The sequence below is a fragment of the Macrobrachium rosenbergii genome, chromosome 56 (assembly GCF_040412425.1).
Source record: "Macrobrachium rosenbergii isolate ZJJX-2024 chromosome 56, ASM4041242v1, whole genome shotgun sequence".
NCBI classification, from domain to species: Eukaryota; Metazoa; Arthropoda; class Malacostraca; order Decapoda; family Palaemonidae; genus Macrobrachium; species Macrobrachium rosenbergii.
The window spans coordinates 14,252,369-14,271,801 of record NC_089796.1 but is presented as its reverse complement, the minus strand read 5'-3'; the positions used below and the strand labels follow the sequence as shown (position 1 = coordinate 14,271,801).

Genomic DNA, 19,433 nt, shown 5'->3' with positions numbered 1-19,433 from the left:
TTTCAAGTGAAAAAATATTTGAGTGCTTGACAGTACACTACTCGGTGGTGCAAGAAACAACCGCAAGTAGTAACAACCTTCTCTTTCATGTACTGCTATTAATATAAGGCTTCATTCCACAGAGACACATAAGTTAAAGCCTTCCCAATCAAACTTTTGGACCAAGAGATCATATCACTTTGATAGCCTACTATCAGCAATATACAAGGACGAGCTTGATCCACTTTCTTCACCCTAGCAATGATAAGACAAAGAAGGAATAGTAGAGGAACCCTAACATTAAAAATGCAACTGACTTCATCACTGATGCTTGGGACAAACTCCTATCTTCTCTAATTATCATCATCTAGAGAAATATATGACTTGAAAGTGTTTACAAGATTTCCATTCAATGAGAACCTTCATAAGAACAATGGACTGTTTAGGTTCAATGAAGTGGACAAGGAGGATGTTGCTGAGCTACCTGAGTCACAGCAAGCCACTGTCTAATAAAGAGCCAACAACACTCAAGCAGAAGCACATAGTGGAATATAAGGAATCAGGAGAGAAGATAAACTGCTAAGATTTCGGAGCTTCCTTGTATGATTCAAAATGCCTTTAACTTGGTGGGAAAGTTTGATTGTAAAACTTCCAATGAGTGGCACTACTATTGAACAATCTGTCCTACCCCACTGTCACATGAAAAGATATTGAAGATTTCATCATTATTTAAACCTCTTCCTATTCCAACCATTCTTTATCCACTTTTTCTTCTACACACCCAGGCTTTCCTCAACCACTGAAATTTACATTGTCTCTTTTCAGCCATCACCCCTACAAGCCTTTTCATCCAAGGATGCTACTTCCTCATCCCAATCAACCAGCCTGAATCACCCACTGTCCACAGAAGCCCTTCCTATCTCTTGTAGTCATAAAAAGCAGATGGCTCTAAAAGATGATGATGAACCTTATTGCAATCACAGAGGAGGTGACCTAGGAACTGATCATGGATTACAGTGATTACTGAATATTCTCATTTATTTTCATGTCCAGTATTCCTACTTCACTTTTTCAGATTTATATTTTGTTTGAATACTCTGTGAAACAGAGGATTTCCACCACATATGGAACCAAAGAAACAATACAGCTTAGGTTTCCTAAATTAAGACCTTTCCCTTTACAACTGGCCAAGATGGATGCAACCCAGTCATACAAGCAAAGAGTCATTATGCTGTATTCATAAATTTTCAAATCTGAGTGATATCATCAAGTAAAAAAGCCACAAGCCTCAGTCATGTGATGATACTTACAGCTTGGTGGATCTGTTTGCTTCTTCAAAGATGTAACAGTCAAAGCCCAAAATTTACATCATGCAAGGAAGGTTAGCTGTCCATATGGGTAAGACAGGGCACATGTTATGACTTCTTCAACAGTAACTAACAAAGACCCAAGAGAGAAGTTGTCATGGTGCTGTATTTAAACGAGGCATCTCTGTTGTAAGGAGGAAAAGGCAAACACATCTCAAAATGTTCCTTTTGCAGCTGTCCATATGGGTAAGACAGGGCACAAGTTATGACTTCTTCAACAGTAGCCAACACAGACCCAAGAGAGTTGTCATGGTGCTGTATTTAAGTGAGGCATCTCGTATTTAAGTGAGGCATCTCTGTTGTAAGGAGGAAAAGGCAAACACATCTCAAAATGTTTCTTTAGCTGAAAAATGTGTCTCCTAAAACTCAAACCTCATGAACTTTGACTCTAAAAAATGGAAACTTTTCCTTTCTTCCTGAAAAGACTCATTATCTCTTTTGACAGCTATTCTACGCCCTAAGACAATAGTGTCCTTGTATACAATACAAAAGGTGGGTGAAAGGTGAAATACACTGGTAGTGTGCTCTGGTGGAACACCAAACTACCTCATCTGTCATGGAAGGGACAGAAATGCTTATATAATAATCTAATCAATCATGGAAGTCAAGTTTCCATTATAAGGTTAGGCAAAAGAAGTGGGAGTTTAGGTTGAAAATTCAGTCAAGATGATACAATTGGCAGATACAAGGGATAATGGTATAGGGTCCCACAAGAACCCACACACCATCCATCTTAACCCCTGGCCAGCTAATCTCCTCACAATGAGCATCTCTGCACACCAAGCGCATGCATACAAGAAACACAGCAGATGTCATGCATCCTTTGTACATATATTCACGTTCATATTATTATCATGTTAAATGTACCATCCTTAGCACAAGCACTACAGTGTCAGCATTCCAGCTATATGTATCATAACTTTATTCATGTCTTGTATATTGATTTATGTACATCTTTCCATCCTCCAACAAACAGCTTGGTGTACAATACTCTGACCTCTGTTATGTTTGCTTAGTGTCAGGCACTACATTTCCGCTCACAAGAGCTAGTGACCTGTCTGTTTGTTGTTTGAATGAATCAGTGTTTGTAAACACAGCCTCTTACTCATGCCTTCGCTCCACTGGTGACCACGGAGATGTCCAGCCCAGCCAGCCCCAATGATGCCAGCCTCTCAAATGACACCGTCGCCACTGCCACCACGTCTGCCCCCACTCATGCCCCACAACCCAGAAGCTTGGTTCTTCAGGACAGAGACAATCTTCTGACTGAAGAAAATTACTCCCTCAACACACAAAGCAGACACCGTCCTCAAATTCTTGCCAGACAAGGTTTTCGAGCAAGTCGCCGGATGGCTCACAGAACTGCAAACCCATCACCTATGAATCACTGACGGATTAGCTGTAGTCATCCTTCAGCATGCCACCCACCCTAAGAGCCAATAAATTCCAGAACAATGTGGGAGCAGCCATAGGAGATAAGCAGCCATCGCATGTCTAGAAGCAATTGTGGCACCTCATAATGTTACCCACCACAGACAGTCAACCGGAGTCAACCCTGGACCTTGTGAGATAGGTCCTCCTTACAAAACTGCCTGGCCAAACAGTGGCAGCCATGCCCAATGCCTCCACCATGCCCATCAAAGAATTCCTAAAATTTGTTGACAATGTGCACATGGCCCACAAGACAGTAGAGACCACCAAGCCACCCATAACGGCAGCAGCACATCAGTCCCAACAGTCAACTGACACAGAATCCAACAGCAAACCAGAGGACTGGCTGCCCCACCACAAGCACAGCTTCCCCAAACAGTTCATCAATGGGAAAACCAGACAGAAGAAAGACGAACCACCAGAGGGAACGCGCTTTTTCCTCTGGAAATTTGGAAATAAGGCACGCAAATGTAACATAGGCTGCCTGTTTTCAAAAAACATGGAAGAGGGTCACATCCACAACCCAAACAACTAAATGTCAGCAGGGAGTAGACCAGTTGCCTTGTAAGAGAAGCTGCGCCTGCTTACCTCTGTCTTTCTTCCAAGGGCTCCATGTGTTTCTTCATCTGAGACGAAAGGTCGAACACAGAATTCCTCGCGGACACCTGGGCATGCAAATCATTCATGCCAGCCAGCCCCACAAAACTCAACCCGCCCCACCACCAACCTCCATGTATCCACCACCAGTGGAGCGCCACTCAAGATGCATGGGAAGCAAAATATGAATGTGCCATTCAACAGGAAAGACTACAGTTGGACCTTCATTGCAGCAGACGTGTGTACCCACTTTTAGGAGCAGACTTCCTAAGCACGGACCTGCTAGTGGGCACAGCATCAAACAACTGATCCGAAAACAGCCCCTTTGTAACATCTCCTCAACAGCTGTGCAAAACAGCCCACCACCATGTCATTGCAGCAGGAGAGGCGACAAACAGGCCCCACTGCAGCAGCTACCCCACCGCCTGAGATACGCCAACTTCTACAGGACTACGAAGAGGTCTTCAAAGACAACCTACAGCACGATTTAACCAAACCAGCAAAACACAAGATCCAGCACCATACAGAAATGGAAGGCACCCTAGTCCATGCATGCTTCAGATGGTTAGCCCTGGAGAAACTTGCCTACACCAAACAAGTGTTCAGGAAAATGGAGAATGCAGGAATATCCCAAAAATCCCCAAGCCATGGGCATCCCCCTCTCCACATGGTACCGAAACCCTGACAGAACATGGTGCCCATACATAGACTACCAGTGGCTAAACGTCAAAACAAAGCCAGATACATAGCAGTTGCCAAACATAGCATAAACCAACCAAATGAACAGAGCAATGATATTCACCAAAACAGATCTACTGAAGGGAGACTTCCAGGTTCCAGTAGCAAAGGAAGATAGAAAAGACTGGATCGTGACCCCTTCAGCACACCCTCATACATTTAGCCCTAACCTCAAAGACCTATGGACAAACTGCATCTTAGAGATGTCAAAAGCCCTAACCTCACTCTTAAAGCAGATGCTGCAGATACTTAAAGAAAATGGACTTGTAGTAAGGAAGACAAGTGCAAATGGAGCAAAAAACGGTGGAATTCCTGGGACATCAAATAAGCCCAGATGGCATTGAACCCCTCCAAAAGAAAGTGAGAGCTATAACTGACTTCCAAAAACCAACAACAATTTAAGCAGTACAAGAATTTTTGGGACTAGTCAACTATTTATCCCAAATATTGCTAAAATCATGAGCCCATTCTACACGTGTACAAGGAAAACCTAAAAAATTAAATTGGTCAGGAGTTCAAGATAATGCATTTCTTTCAACAAAACAAGCAATAACCTCTGCAGCCACATTAATCTTTCCTCTACCCTATAGGTCCCTCACATACTCAGCATCACCTATCACCTATAAGACAGCAAATGTATGTCACTCCTGCACCATAAAGTAACCATAAAGTATTTGAAGAGTTCAGCAAACACCATGGCGGACGCACTTTCGAGAAATTGTGTCAATACCGTCCAGCTCAGGATAGCCTATCCTGAAATAGCAGAGGCACAAAGAGACGACGTGGACCTACAGCAACTGTGGCAGGACAACCCCACCCTTATGTGGAGCGACCTATCAATCAACAATGGAGAGACGACCATCACCTGCGAAAAAAGTACTGGACTCCCTCACCTACCTGTCAGGGGTTAAAAGGCTTTCAACCTCATACAACCTGTCCACCCATCAGGCCGGACAACTGCCGAAATTTTAGCAAAACAATGCATCTGGTGAGGAAAGAAAAAGGATATAAAAAACTGGACGAGAGAATGCCTTCCAGTCAGATGTCAAAAATAACAAGACGCGTACAGAGTGGAATAGGAGAGTTCCACAAACACACCGCCGACTCACCCACATCCGAGTCAACATAGTGGGACCTATACCCAACTCCAAGGGGTACAGATACCTGTTCACCATCACTGACAGAAATACCAGGTGGCCCGAAGCAATACCGATATGGCAAAAGACGGCGGAGAGTTGTGTGAAAGCTCTCATCAGATGGGTCAGCAGACACTGAGTCCCACATATCATAACAATCAACAGGGGTCAAACTTCACGTCTGCCTTATGGAATGCCCTCGTAGACAGTTTGGGGACAAAGATAGTACACACAACGGCCCACAACCCAGCAGCTAACAGCATCATTGACAGGCTACACCGGTTGTTGAAAGGATAACTCACCACTAGGTGTCAAGGCAGGAGTTGGAGAAAGGAGTTACCTTGGGTCTTACTAGGACTAGAATGTCACCACACGCGGCATTCAACTCATTTCCAGCAGAAGCCCCGTACGGCCAATCATTAACATTGCCGGCAGACGTCTTTCAACATCCAACAATCCCAACATCCCCATCCGACACCCACAAGGCATTAGAATGAATAATGCCAGCCAAGATAACTTTACCACATGGCCAGAAAAGTGTACGTCCCCAACGAACTGCAGAATACAAAATATGCATTCATAAGTGTAGACGCACACAGAACCCCCCCCTCTCCCCAGCCTACTCAGGACCATACTGTGTCATCCAGAGAAGACACAAAGCCTACCAAATGACAGTGGACAGCAAAACTACGTGGGTTTCCATCGACCGCCTAAAGCCAACAAGCCTCCCAGACACTGACCTACAACCGTAGGCCTCTCCAAAGGATAGTCCTGTAGGGTCCCACGCAGACCAACAACTATCCATCTTACCTGACCAGCTAATCTTCTCACAACGAGCATCTCTGCATGCAAACAAGAAACACAACAGATGTCACACATCCTTTGTACAGTTAAATGTATCATTCTTACTGCAAGCATTACAATGTCAGTATTCCAGCTATATGTATCATAACTTCATTCCGTGTCTTGTATATTGATTTATGTACATCTTTCCATCCTCCAACAAACATAGTTGGTTGTACACTGACCTCTGCTTTGTTCACCTCGTGTCAGGCACAATTTCCGCTCACAAGAGCTACTGATCTGTCTGTTTGTTGCTTGAATAAATCTGTAAGTTTGTAGATGCAGCCTCTTACTTGCATCTTCAGTGCAATGGGAAGTCATTCAGACCAACAAATTTCAAAGACAGGGCAGCTAAATGTGTTCCTATGGAGGCTTCAGGTGACTGTGGAGAAGACAAAGAGGCCCCTTCAAAAATGGATAGCCTGTAACATACTCATTCTTTGTCATGGACAGCATAACACAATCTCAATTCCCATGAGTTTGCATGATTATCTACAGTTAATAAGAGCACGAAAAAAGGGTAACCTTTGTCTCTTGATGGCTGGCATCAACAGCATGCTTTCTTTATAGTACATGAGGGAGTCCTCTAATAAGGAAGAAAAGCAGACAGAGGAGAGGCTTCTCTAAACAACCAATCCTAATTAGTCTGGTATAACAGGAGCGAAAGAGTTGTGAAGGGTTGGGAAGAATATGACATTAATAGAAAAGCCCTTCTCTCAAAATGCAGATGGAGAGCTTTCACTAGTGAAGCACAAGGGTTCCTCAAGTTATGATGGCTCTAAATGACCCGGATGTAAAACCTCATTGCAATCATACAGGAGGCCATTATGGGCCATTATGGACGTCTTCTAGAGAAATTTATCAGTCCTTGAAGGAAGCCCACATACCACACCTGCTCAGAGTACTTTGGTGATACAGGAATCACCATTAAGTACTTGGAATTCATATCTTGTCTTAAGGAATACACCTCAAGAACTTCCTATGTTCACAAAGTGTGCTGCAGCTTCCTTCACTTGCCTCAAAATCATTCGTCATTGTGCTGAATACCTGTACGATATGCAAAATATACATAGCACCAGTGAACTATGACAGTGAACAAGAAGTGAATCAATGTAAAAAGTTATGTAAGAATATTGTGTATGAAACATATCAGTTTCTGACACAGCCACACCTCCCACACACCTAAATACATTCCTTCCAAGAGAGATGCTGAACACTAACATTATGTTTTTCAGCTCAACTTTCATGTAAGTGAGGTAATATGATTCAATGGTTGTAGCATTGCATACAGGTGCAGTCAAAGATATACATCACCCATACATGCAAAGAAGATATATACAGTTCTGTACCACAAATTCAATGCTTGGACTCTGAAGGCATGGGGTTTTATTCAACACTATTTAACCTTTGCAGAATAAAAATGCTTAGATTAACTCTGACATACCCATACTGGTCATGACCAACTTATAATATTTTGTATAATATTTAAAAAGTAAAATTCTATCCTATTTTACAAGGTACTGTAGTAGGAAGACAAATACAGTTACAGAACACTATGTTATAAAGCTTATGAATAAACATTTCTGTAATGAGATTTCATACAAATGAATGTCAGAAATTTATAAATGATTAAATTCTGCAAGATGCCTAATGATAAAAACCAAAAAATATCTGCAAGCTCTAACACCAAACACTTAACCCAGAGCTCCCAAATAACTACATCATTTCTTTTAATCATTTAACAATCCACGACAATAATGTCTACATAATGTTTTCTTTTTCAATTGACAACCCATGACAATTAGCTTTTTATTACTAAATAATGATAGGAACTCAAAAGTCAAATGTCCAGTATTACCTTTGACCTCTCATTTCGGAGGAGACATTAGTAACAGTGAAGTTAGCAAACATGCTCAACCAAAGATTAAGCCAAGATGCTGCCTGAAAGGAAGCTCCTGAATCTGCTGACAAGAAGGCCTGGGAAGAGACTTCCTGTGAGTCTCCATTGGAGGTTGATGTCATTCTGCAGACTGAGTCCAACTGCAGAGGAGTAATCTTGACATTCTCTAACATATACAACCTCCTCAGGAGTGTCAATGGTCAGGAGATGGGGAAAAGGGGTCCTGCTCAATTAGTCAGGCAACAGGGAACCCTCTGATCCAGAGATCAGGCTTCTTCACCTTGCCCAAAACACCCTGAGCCAGCTCTAACCACAGCAATCTGAACAACAGTCTCACTTCAGAAGCACACTCGAGGGTGAGCTTAATCAATGAGATAGGTTCAGATGGGGCATTGGGATCATCTCCCCAGATCACTGCAATCATGAGTGAATTCTATGATCTATCAAAAGTGACGTTCCACCTCTGACAGACCAGGACCCTTTGGTCCTATCAGACCCCCAAAAGCACAAGCATAATCCTCTTCCAAACGAGAGGATGTCAAGCCAACCTACCCATGGAAACGTGGTGCAAAATCAGTTCTGATGGTACCTATTGACAAGAGGATGACCTGTGAATGGAAAGAGGTTCTGAGCTGTTATCATCCCTCCTCTTAAACTCCCTGTTATCTGCAAGATCCAAACAAGTAGAGGCCATGGGAGACCAAGCATGAGTGCTACTGTTAGAATACCAATAAGTATCAGAAAATGGCAACCTTAAACGAGCCCCCCATCCAGATGTGTACAATCAGGAGACCTTGCAAATGCCAAACAAGAGGGCAGTACTGACTCTTTCTGTATACCTAGGCAGAAGAATAGGAGTAAGAGTCTGGGGCAGTCCTCTTGTCCAAGAAGGAACAGGTAGAGTAAATTTGATGTCCCACCCATGGGCGAGCAAACACTGCTTCTGACCCTAGAAGACAAGGAAGAGCTAAACAACGAGCAAACACTGTGCTTTGCTGGTGGGTCTTACTCTCTTCAAAAGGCTTCAGAGAACTGGTTGGGGGCAAGGATTACTGTACATATGCTGACAGAGCACAAGCCATGAGTGATTTTATAGGGTCATCTCCAAAGGGTAGGACAAATGCTACAGGAGGCTCAACAGGGTTGAATGCCTAAGCAGCACAGCAATAGCATACAGATATCCTCAAGAATTTGCCAAAGCAAATGATGGGCTCCTCCAAAGACCATGGGCAGGCAAAATTTTCTCCAAATACCCTATGTGTCATCCTTGAAACAGCTGATGTAAGAGGGGTAGGATGAGACAAAGCATATGAATGCAACACGGTTTCAACTGGTGAGAGCCCAGCAGACACACCTGAATTGTCACTAAAAGACAGCACTGTGAGAAAAGTAACTAAAAAAATTCACTGCAGACACCCATGAAAATGTTTTATCCTTCCTGCTCGTCTTCCCAGACCATTTCCACTATTAAGGGGACCAACTCAAATACTCCTTACATGGAAATCAGGACAGTCAGTCCTACCCCTAAAAAAGAGACTACTGTATACTGGTGGGGATCCACAGATCAATATTGGTGGGATTCACAGACACAGAGGACATGAAGTGACCACACACTTGATCACCTTTACAATGTTATTCAATCTGTTTACATGCATCCATTATTCAACAAAAAAAAAAAACACAATACATACAGAAAGCAGTGAAAAACATTTCAACCTGGCAGTCAGTAGGAAGATAGCAAGAAGTCCTTGCTCGATAGGTGCCAAATAAAAAAGGGCTTGCCGATGGCAGGTGAGTGAGGGTTTCCTCCCCCAACCATCTACCAACAACCAATTAACAGCCTTGTTCCAACTTTCAACTTCTATGAACATTTCTTATTAACATATAAAGCACAATAACACAGTAGCCTATATGCTCAAGGCCAAGCCTAACTCCAAGATAGATCAAAGTTGATTTTCCAACAATGTCATAAAAGGAAAATGTTGTAGAATTTTTTAGAATATAACTCTACAAAATGGTGGTAGGAGTTGGGGAACCACCATCATCTAACACTTTTTCCTTCGGCATCAGGGATTAAGTGGGATGATGACACCAATCAAGAGGAAAATGCTCTACTCCCTGGTAAACAATAGCTAACACTACCTCAAAACATTTGGCAACTAAGAAGAGAAAGCCAAATTGGAATCTCTAAGTTCCTCAACCAGCAGGGTTAGCAGGTTGGGATATCACACAGAATGAGGCCAACAAGGAGTTGCAAGGGCTATTTGTGACCAAGTGACAAACACTTGGTTGATCTGTTGGCAAATTAGACTTACAAAACAAAAGGTTAAGATATCCAGATGTCCCAGGGGAAGCCAGAATTCGTTTTCCAAGGCAGCCTGGGGTCTGGAACAGAAGAGCAGAACATTGGGAGCTTAATGTGTAATTATGGTGAATAGGTTGATCACGGGGGTCCTCCAACAGTCATAAAAGCCTTTCCTCACTCAAAAAATTAGTGACCAATCTGTTTCAACCAATTTCCCACTAACAGTTGAACTGGTCGAACTGGCCAGAATGTCTGTGGCAGACAGTTCAAGAGTATGGCAAAGCCTCTTGTCCATCTGTATAACCAACCTTTGTCATTCATCAACACTACAGAATGACCATAAAAAAATCTTGTACTGTTATAACTGTCTGTGCTGCAAGCATTCCCTAGATGTTGATCTGCAAACTGAAGGTCATCTCTGTTCACATCCTAAAGCAAAGAAGTCTCACAGGTGTGAGCATCACCCTATCTTGATGCATCTTAAAACAAAAGCATCCATACAGGTGGGGAGTTCAAAGGAATTCACAATAAGAGATTCCCACCATCATGCCAACAAGCAAGATTCTCCCTCATTCTTGACTCAAGGGCACAAGGTGAGAGGCAAGGTTACTTGAGGCTAACCCATGCTACTTCCACTACTACTGAAGTGAGCCCTGGTGGAGGTGCCTGCTAGTTGTCCCTGTCATGACAGGAACTGCGCTGTCAACTCCATGAGCTTACTGAGGTGTGAGTCTTACCAAAACTCTTCTTCTTCTGTATGTATTAGCAAGCCCAGTTTATGCCTGGTGCTCAGGCACAAGATCTAACTTACCCCTAGTTATCATGACCCGCTGGTTGTGACAAAAGGCAGAAGAAGGCAGTCTCTGTTTTGGAGCAACAGCATCTCTAAGAGCTGGGATCAGCCAGTCACTGACATAATGCAGAAGACATGTCCTGTTCAAACAAGTCCAAGCTGACGCTATGGTGAAAACTAAAGTGTACACATGAGGGGCTACTGCCAGTCCAAGCACAGGGCTTTGTACTGACAGACATAACCCTTCACTGACAAAACAGAAGTACTTCCCAGAGGAAAAATGGACAGGCATCTGAAAACAGGCATCCTTCAGATCCACCAAATTCATGAAATCACCCTACCTGATAAAATTTAACATGAATCCTTTATGATAAAATCTAACATGAAACAAGTTTTTTTCCCTCCAGTTGAGTCTTTAACACAAAACTTGTTTAACAGAGAGCAGTCAATGGCAAGTCTCTAACCCTTAGTCGCTTTCTCAACAAGAAAGCCAATAAAAAGGTTTGAGAAAAGTCATCTACAACTTCTAACACATCATTTTCCAACCTCTCCCTTGCCTCTGCCAACAGTGCCAGAACCTAAAGATCTTAGAGGGTAGGCCAGAAACAGGATCAGTGTCTGAGAGAGGGGAGGTTGGTAGTCCTTGACGGTACAGTAGTCTACAACTGTCCTGAGAAACACAAATTATCCTTGCTTGTGGCAGCCAGAGAAGGGAACCCTCCCTTCACGTCCCCTCCCTTTCAATGCCCCAGAGGGCTTGAAGCATACTGCACAGTAGATCAAGGAGTCCCAGCTATCAGAATGCCTATTCCCTACCACCACCTCAACTTTACTATTCAGACAATGTAACAAGAACATCATGAGTGTCTACACAACCACTTGCATGCAGCTTGCCACAATACTCAGTGGTATTATAATGCAGCGATCTTTGGAACATAAACTCTCTGTTGCATGCACATGATCCAGGAATTGTGAACACAAATAAAGGAAGTTTTCAATGCACCATGCACAGCTCAAGGGTACACACAATCACATGAATTTAGATCATCACACAATACCCAGCAATATTGTAACGCACGGAAATCAGGAATTCTGGATGAATGAGGCAACACTTACGGGTTTCAACAATCACGAGTATATGGATTGTACAATAGGAACCTGTCATGCATGAATCTCCTTTGTGCACACACATGCACCAACCACTAGAGTTGGCATGGATTCTTACTCCACACACCTCAGTTGAAGAACAGGGTAAGGGTCTGAAGGATGATGCCTCCAAGAAGGAACAAGGAGACTCAAAGTCCCAAGCACCATCAGGAACCCCCATGTCAACTCTACCAGCAGTAGACATTCCACCTGCAGGTAGGCAAACACCACCACCAACCTTCAAAGAGGGAAGGTACTTACTCAAAAGTTCTACGGAACCTCTTGGGGAAGGATTTCGCTGACTTTTTCCTTCTTCCTATTTGAGAAAAATTTGTGCAAAAGAAGATGAGGAGAAAGAGCTCAACAAGGACAAGGATGAGGAATATGATACACACATGCATTTCTTCACCTTACTCCATCCATAGCTCTTACTCTCTTCAGCATCAGCAAGAAGCAATTCTGGATGATTATGGTTTGCACTTGATACCGAAGGGGTATATCCATAGGCAAGACGATTACTACGAAGCTAAACTGACTTGAGCTTCTTAGCAGGAACAACAGTGAAAGAAAGATCGCTAAAAATACTGAGGGACAGCAATGTCTATCAGTACTCCAGCAAAGCTGCTAATGAAGCATTACTAAGCAAATACATGAGCTGTCTCACCTAAGGAGAACTTGCCAAGTGCATCTTGATTGGCACTGTTAGAGAATGCATGCTGATCATATACCATCAAAAATATAACCCCTCTCCCAGAAGAGAACAAGCAGAAGGTAGGCTATGTGGAGAGAGGGAGAAAGGGCAGCCCAGGAAGGATAAGCCCAAAAGATTCAGCAGTATTGAAGGCAGAGTAATTCCTTTCAAAGAAACTGCTGAACATCTTTGGCTTTCTTCCACTGTTGCCAAACTTTTCAGTGGCAAAGGAGACAAGCCAGCACACTCTTTGAAGGACCTAACAATGCAGAACAACAAAAACTGGTTAGCAGCAAGGCACTCCGCCCATGTTCTTCATGTCTTTCATTGTTCACTTTCTTGTTCAGATCAATGTTAAACAAAAAATGAAAGAAGTTTCAACTTGATGGTCAGTCACAGCAAGACATCTTAACTTGACTGTAGCCAAAGTAAAAGTACTAGATGATGATAAGTGAGTGGGGATTCCCACCACTCACCCATCCACCATCAGTTACCTATTTTTTTACCAAGTTTCAACAACCAAACCCACATAGCACAAAGGCATCATCCTACATAAAATGAGATCACTTGTATTCCTGAAGGAACAAAGTGCAGTTAGGAAAGTGGCTATAAGGTGTGGGGTGAACTCAGTTCTGTGTACAAATGTAACTGACACAGCAACAGATACTCAGAATAGACAAAAAAAAATTGAGTAAGGGATTTTCAATCCCCAAAATGTATATGGCACAGAGCAAATTGGGAAGACGGAGGTGTAGCACCTTGATGCAGTAGAGATTATGTCTTAGAAAAAGTAGTACGGTATTTCTGTTACTTTAAGGGCATGCTGGACAGTGAAGCAGGTGTTGAGAGAGCAGTAAGAAAGAGTAGCAACAGCCTGGATAAAGTGGAAAGATTTGACGGGTCTACCTGATAATAAAAATACCTAGTTAAAAGACTAGACTTACGATGTATGTGCAAGGCTTATACTTTTCAGTTAAAAGAATAAAGACTTATGATGTATGTGCAAGGCTTATACTTCTAAGGTAAGGTAAAAGGTAACAGGAGACACTGAAAAGGGCACAGGTGAAGACCTAGTAATACAAGACCCAGACAAGAATTACAGTGCACAGTACACAAAGAAGAAAAGGGTGGTCATAAACCCATACAGAGACAAGCTGACAAAATTATAAATGCTGATGATGGTAACAGCTCCTGTACTTGAAGTCTGGCAAGAAATTTCAATAAGAATCCAATAAATGTACTCCTGTGGTACCACCTTCACAAGGATAATCCTAGTTTGATTAGGCGATGTTGCAAATAAAAAGAAAAAATAAATAAATAATGACTAGGTTAGGTAATGAGTAAAATTCAAACTTATGACTTGCAAATTTGTGACATAATTTTCAGGAAAACAAGTGCACCTTATACAAAAACTCTTTATTTTATGGTATACTGATATAAAAGTATGACAGATATGGGCCCTTTCACACTATGAGTAAAACAACATATCTAAATGCAGTGCACTGCTGCATGTAACAGTAGACTGATACTCCATGAGTATCTTTTCACACTGTGTGCTTACAATGCCCAAGGTAGCCTATGTTCATGGTCCCACTAGGCTTGGGCATTACTGCAATCATACACCGCGACTGGCAATGATGTTCAATACATGCCTTCAAACTATGCATTTTTCTCACTGCACCTCTGTATAGTTCAGTAGCAGCCCTGCTATCACTGGGGGGCTAACTTTCCTAACAGAAGGTGCAAATGATATCTACAATACTTATATTTCTGGTGGAGAATATACCAGTTTTGTAGGATAAAAGTCTGGAATACTACAAAGCCATGACAAACACACCTCAGGTGTATTGCTAGTTATTCTGTGGGTGTACCCAACAGCATCAATGCAGTACCTTTTTCGTATTCCTTAAATAAGCAAAATTATTAAGGCATAATAACCTCCTCCTTTTATTCACTCTCTATACATGTGCTGCTCACTCCAGAATTTGTCGGAAAGTAAAAGTCAATTTAATGTTGCCAAAAATGCACAAGTGTGCATCAGCAAGAGGAAACTCGCTGCAGCAACTGCCTACAATGGAAGCAAATAAATAATTGGGTGCAAAAAATAATACAATGCATAAAAGGGGTCTTACATTTACCCTCATGTAGCTTAAGACTCTCATGTACTTACAACGTCATTCTCATACTGGCACAGCCATACATGTGAATATAAAGGCCACCACTAATATTCAAGTATACCTGGCAGGTCTGCCTGCACAGTCAACCTGTACAGGTACACCTTCACAACTAAAAATGCATTTTTTCCTCAGTCCTCTGTAGCAGCCATGGCGTGAACAGATGATGCTCTGGCTGTTGGCTAATTGGCTTGCCAAAGGAGTCGTTGAAAAATTAATTAAACACTCGTGTGAATTTGTTATAAAGGACTTTCATAAGGTTTATTGAATATTTTATGAATGAAGGAAGAGTTCCATGGCAAGATAATTGTATTAATTAACTTGGTAATTGTTTGTTTTCATTTCAAAATTGATGTATTTTAAACATACATGGTCTAATATTGCTTTACTTTGTTTCATCAGAAAGTAGAATATTATTTTGTTCTTGTTTTAAAAATGAATTATATATATGATGCACAATCATGAACAGACACATATATGCCTACTTGTTTCACATTATTTTGCCATGATGAATATTTAATCTCATTTAAAAACCGATTTGCATATATGATTTAAAACCAAGAATAAACATACATAGGCTTAATCTGTCCCTGTGGAAAAATTGCCAAATCAAGAATATATGTTATACTGACATCCGTATCAATTATTAAAAAAACAAGTAAATCCAATACATCATTAATTTAGGTGTAAACACTTTTTAATTTAATAAAGCTCAGCATTTTTGTTTCTAACTGGAACATAATTTTTCAGCTAGGATGGGAACTGAGCCAAAAACAGTTGCCTCCCCATATTTACATTGAAATAAACCTGCATGGCCATTTTGCCTGAGGCTATCAATTTGGATGAGCTATTTGCTCAGGTCGCCTGCGCAGGCAGGAAAAACTGTGCAGGTTGTTCACAATAATGTTCAGGTTTGCCTCCACAAGTCAACTGCAGGCAGATCTACACAGGTATAACAGAACATTAGTAGCAGCCTGGAAACTGTATATAAAAATTCTGGCCAAAGGTGAAGCACTGGGACCTAAAAGGTCATTCACCGCAGGGTCCAAGGTAAATCTCATAGCCTAGCATGTGCCATGACATGACCCTGACATGACACATCATCTAACAGAGTCTCTTCTTGCCAGCTAGGAAGCCATAGGCAGTTTACAAGTCAAAAAATCTCAATAGGTTTGGGGCAAGCCGATGCCTCATATCAAGCCTAGGGTCTACCACCTAAAATATAAATGAAGTCCCCTTTTCCGGCAATATGCCTTCCTGACAATACAACATACACTTCTATCCTACATCCTCAGGGTATCAAGGGTCAACATACTCTCGGAATTCGGCAATACTTATAAACGTACTTCCACATAATATGATCATAAGACATCCGGCGAAAGAATTCCATCAAGCAAACCTGCAAGTACCTTTCGGAATATTTATCCCCTTCTTACACAATTACTCACCTCTGATGTGTTTGTCATCCTTGGCACTAAGACACAATCAAAGACACTCGTCCGCCGCCGACACAAACACCGTGAAAATCATTAAAAAAGATAAAAAGTTAATAATCTATTGTACCTTCATGATACCCTACAAGATTTTTCAGTAATCTTGTTTGTTTTGATTACACTGTTGTGTTTTGAGTGTCATTGCCATATCGGTTACTCTTGTCATATAATGGAAGGAAATTTATTGTATAAACATAAAAACATTAAATTACATACGTATTTTATTTATATTTTATTGATTTTTGTAGAATATTAGATTTGCATGTATAATTGGGATTATAAATCGTATTATTTTATTTTGCGAATTTTGTTCAAAATACATAAGAGCTTTTATATTTTACTAGAATTCATAGTGTTATCAAATAATTATCAAGTTTTATTGATTTTATTATTAACATTTATTGGTTGCAATCGCAGACACTTTATTTCCGGGTTATGATGTAGCAAATTTTATCTTTTTTTGGATATAAAAGTAAATTATCCAATATAATTGAGTAACATAGATTATTTATAAATAAAAATTACGTATTTTTTTAATAAATTCTTGTTTTTAGCTAAATTAAACAAATTTTCATGATTACAAGAAGCCTAAATCTAAATGCCATCTTTTAGAATATGCCACGAAGGAATGCTGTATCTTCATTTCTCAGTGTGAGCAGGAGAATACTGTTATGAATACGACAACTCGCTTGCATTGTCTATTTTATGGTAGGTCTCTTGTTTGTGCCTACTGACCAGCATCATTAACTGCTACAATTTCGTTAGTAAACAAGTTTTGAGTCCAATGAGGCTATCAACCTTGATTTAGTATGCAAAAGTTGAAGCCATTATCAATGGAAATATCGACGTAATACCTTAATCCCAAATTAAAACAAAGATATTTGAAGGCTTGTTTCATATTTGCGTACAAAGAGAATTGGTTTTAAGATAAGTCATTGATTTGTCAAGTATGCATACCTTGAATGGAAGCTAACTTTCGTGTTATCTTTCCTTAATTAAGGAAAACATTTCTTCAAGCGAACAAGACTTGGCAGTTATCTCCCAAAGCACATGTATGTTGCGTTCAGACGTCTAGTACATAGAGGTCGTCCTGTCCATCTACACATGGTGGCTGCTAGAATTCCTGGACTCGAAAATTGTACTTGCAAGCTTTCTGCTAAGAGTATTTTTTGGCGTTATCCCTTCATAATTTATCAGCAGTGACAGGCCAAACAATTGTTTCACTCTATACCTTTTCCTTCAGGTTATCAATGCGAATCACGTGTAGTAGTATATGTGCAATCAAATGCTTGCTATCGCTCTGCAACTTTTGTTAACATTATTATTTTTTATATATTGATCTATTGTTTTCAGCTTATCCTTTCTCAGTTTTTTCTGCGTGAGAGTCTTTGCTTCATTCCAAGTATGATCAGATCACAGAAGAAATTGCAGCACTAGCAGATTACTTGTAACATTATAGTTAAGTCGAGTTAATAGGAAGGTAAATCCGTTAATTCATATATGTAAAATACATTTCTAGCATTATCTTTAACATCTATAATTCTTTGGTTCTTGGTTCTTGTTAGTGAACTGGTAATCGAATTAGCACTATACTCGTACATCATCTGTTTAACATGCCCTAGTCACTTTTGGACTCCAGGATTTGTGTGTGTGTGTGAGAGAGAGAGAGAGAGAGAGAGAGAGAGAGAGAGAGAGAGAGAGAGAGAGAGAGAGAGAGAGAGAGAGAGAGAGAGAGAGAGAGAGAGAGAGAGAGAGAGCACTTGTTAAGTTTAGTTTTTAAGAGGTGCTAAAGAATGAGCAGGAGAAAAGTTACTGCTGCTTCATTGTTGTTGTTGTTTAAGATTAAGCCAGCCTCGTGCTGAACGGGCTCTTGCTCCTGGAGCAGCCCGTAAGCTTTATTGTGGGCACAGGTGGTTTATATAGCGGCGGACTGACGTCACGCCGAGGAATACAAAGAGAATCAGGGTGACCTGAGGTCAATTACTCTTGACAATAAATACAATGAGTAAATACACTCTGAGTTGCAAAAATGGACAATGATCAACTTGACAACATTCTGACACATGAGCAAAAGAAACGTATGCAAAATAAGTTAGTAACAGGTATACATTTACATAGATAAGTTTGGATGACTGAGTATGGCTGATCTTGCATGACCCGTTATCCTAGGAGCGGCATAGAAAACGGGTCGCCATCATAGAAGACCCACTCAGCGGGGACTTTACAAGTTCACTGCTTGATGCACTAGTATTCTACTGAACTAGAGAGATTGTCATATTTATGGGAAGACATGTTTATATAAATATTTTGGTTTTAGAATTATATTTTTGTCATTGACAGCTCTTTTTTTTGTAGTCTCATGGCTTTCTTGTAATCACTTGTCTGTTCTACAAGGTCCTAGTATATTTTCACAGCATTTCTAATTCTTAACCACCAACACATATTTTTGTCAGTTGTCGGTAATTGTATGAAAATCACATTGCTGCATTGGGTTTTGATGCGCTTAAAATATCTCACCCTTGCATTCCCTTAAATATTCGGAGTGCCTACGATCTATCAATAAAACACTCATTAAACTTGGTACAGTACTTGAATAAAATACATATTTTACAGGATTTTGTCGTCATTGCTACTTATAAATTCCATGAATATTATGATGTGAGTCTTTTTATTCCTTCTTGTCCCTGTTGTTTTATCTATTATTTGAATGCAAATAAATTATTTGTGTAGCCTTCGCCTTCTCATAGATAGAATAAATTTGAATAGCACCTTATCTTAGAATTTGCTTCCATGGAGAAAAATTTTAGCGTAACTTTCACGACGAAATATTTTGCAATGAA

At 40.8% G+C, this 19,433-nt stretch overlaps 1 protein-coding gene across 1 annotated transcript in view; it reads right to left on the bottom strand.

The window, feature by feature from the left end:
- The window catches only part of LOC136836260 (ubiquitin-conjugating enzyme E2 W), a 429,437-nt gene extending 412,719 nt beyond the window's left edge, over positions 1-16,718 (bottom strand). The window contains exon 1 of the mRNA XM_067100267.1: positions 16,549-16,718. Coding sequence (XP_066956368.1) covers positions 16,549-16,566 — 18 coding nt within the window. The 5' untranslated portion in view covers positions 16,567-16,718. The remainder of the gene's footprint in view (positions 1-16,548) is intronic.
- Positions 16,719-19,433: the final 2,715 nt, after the last annotated feature.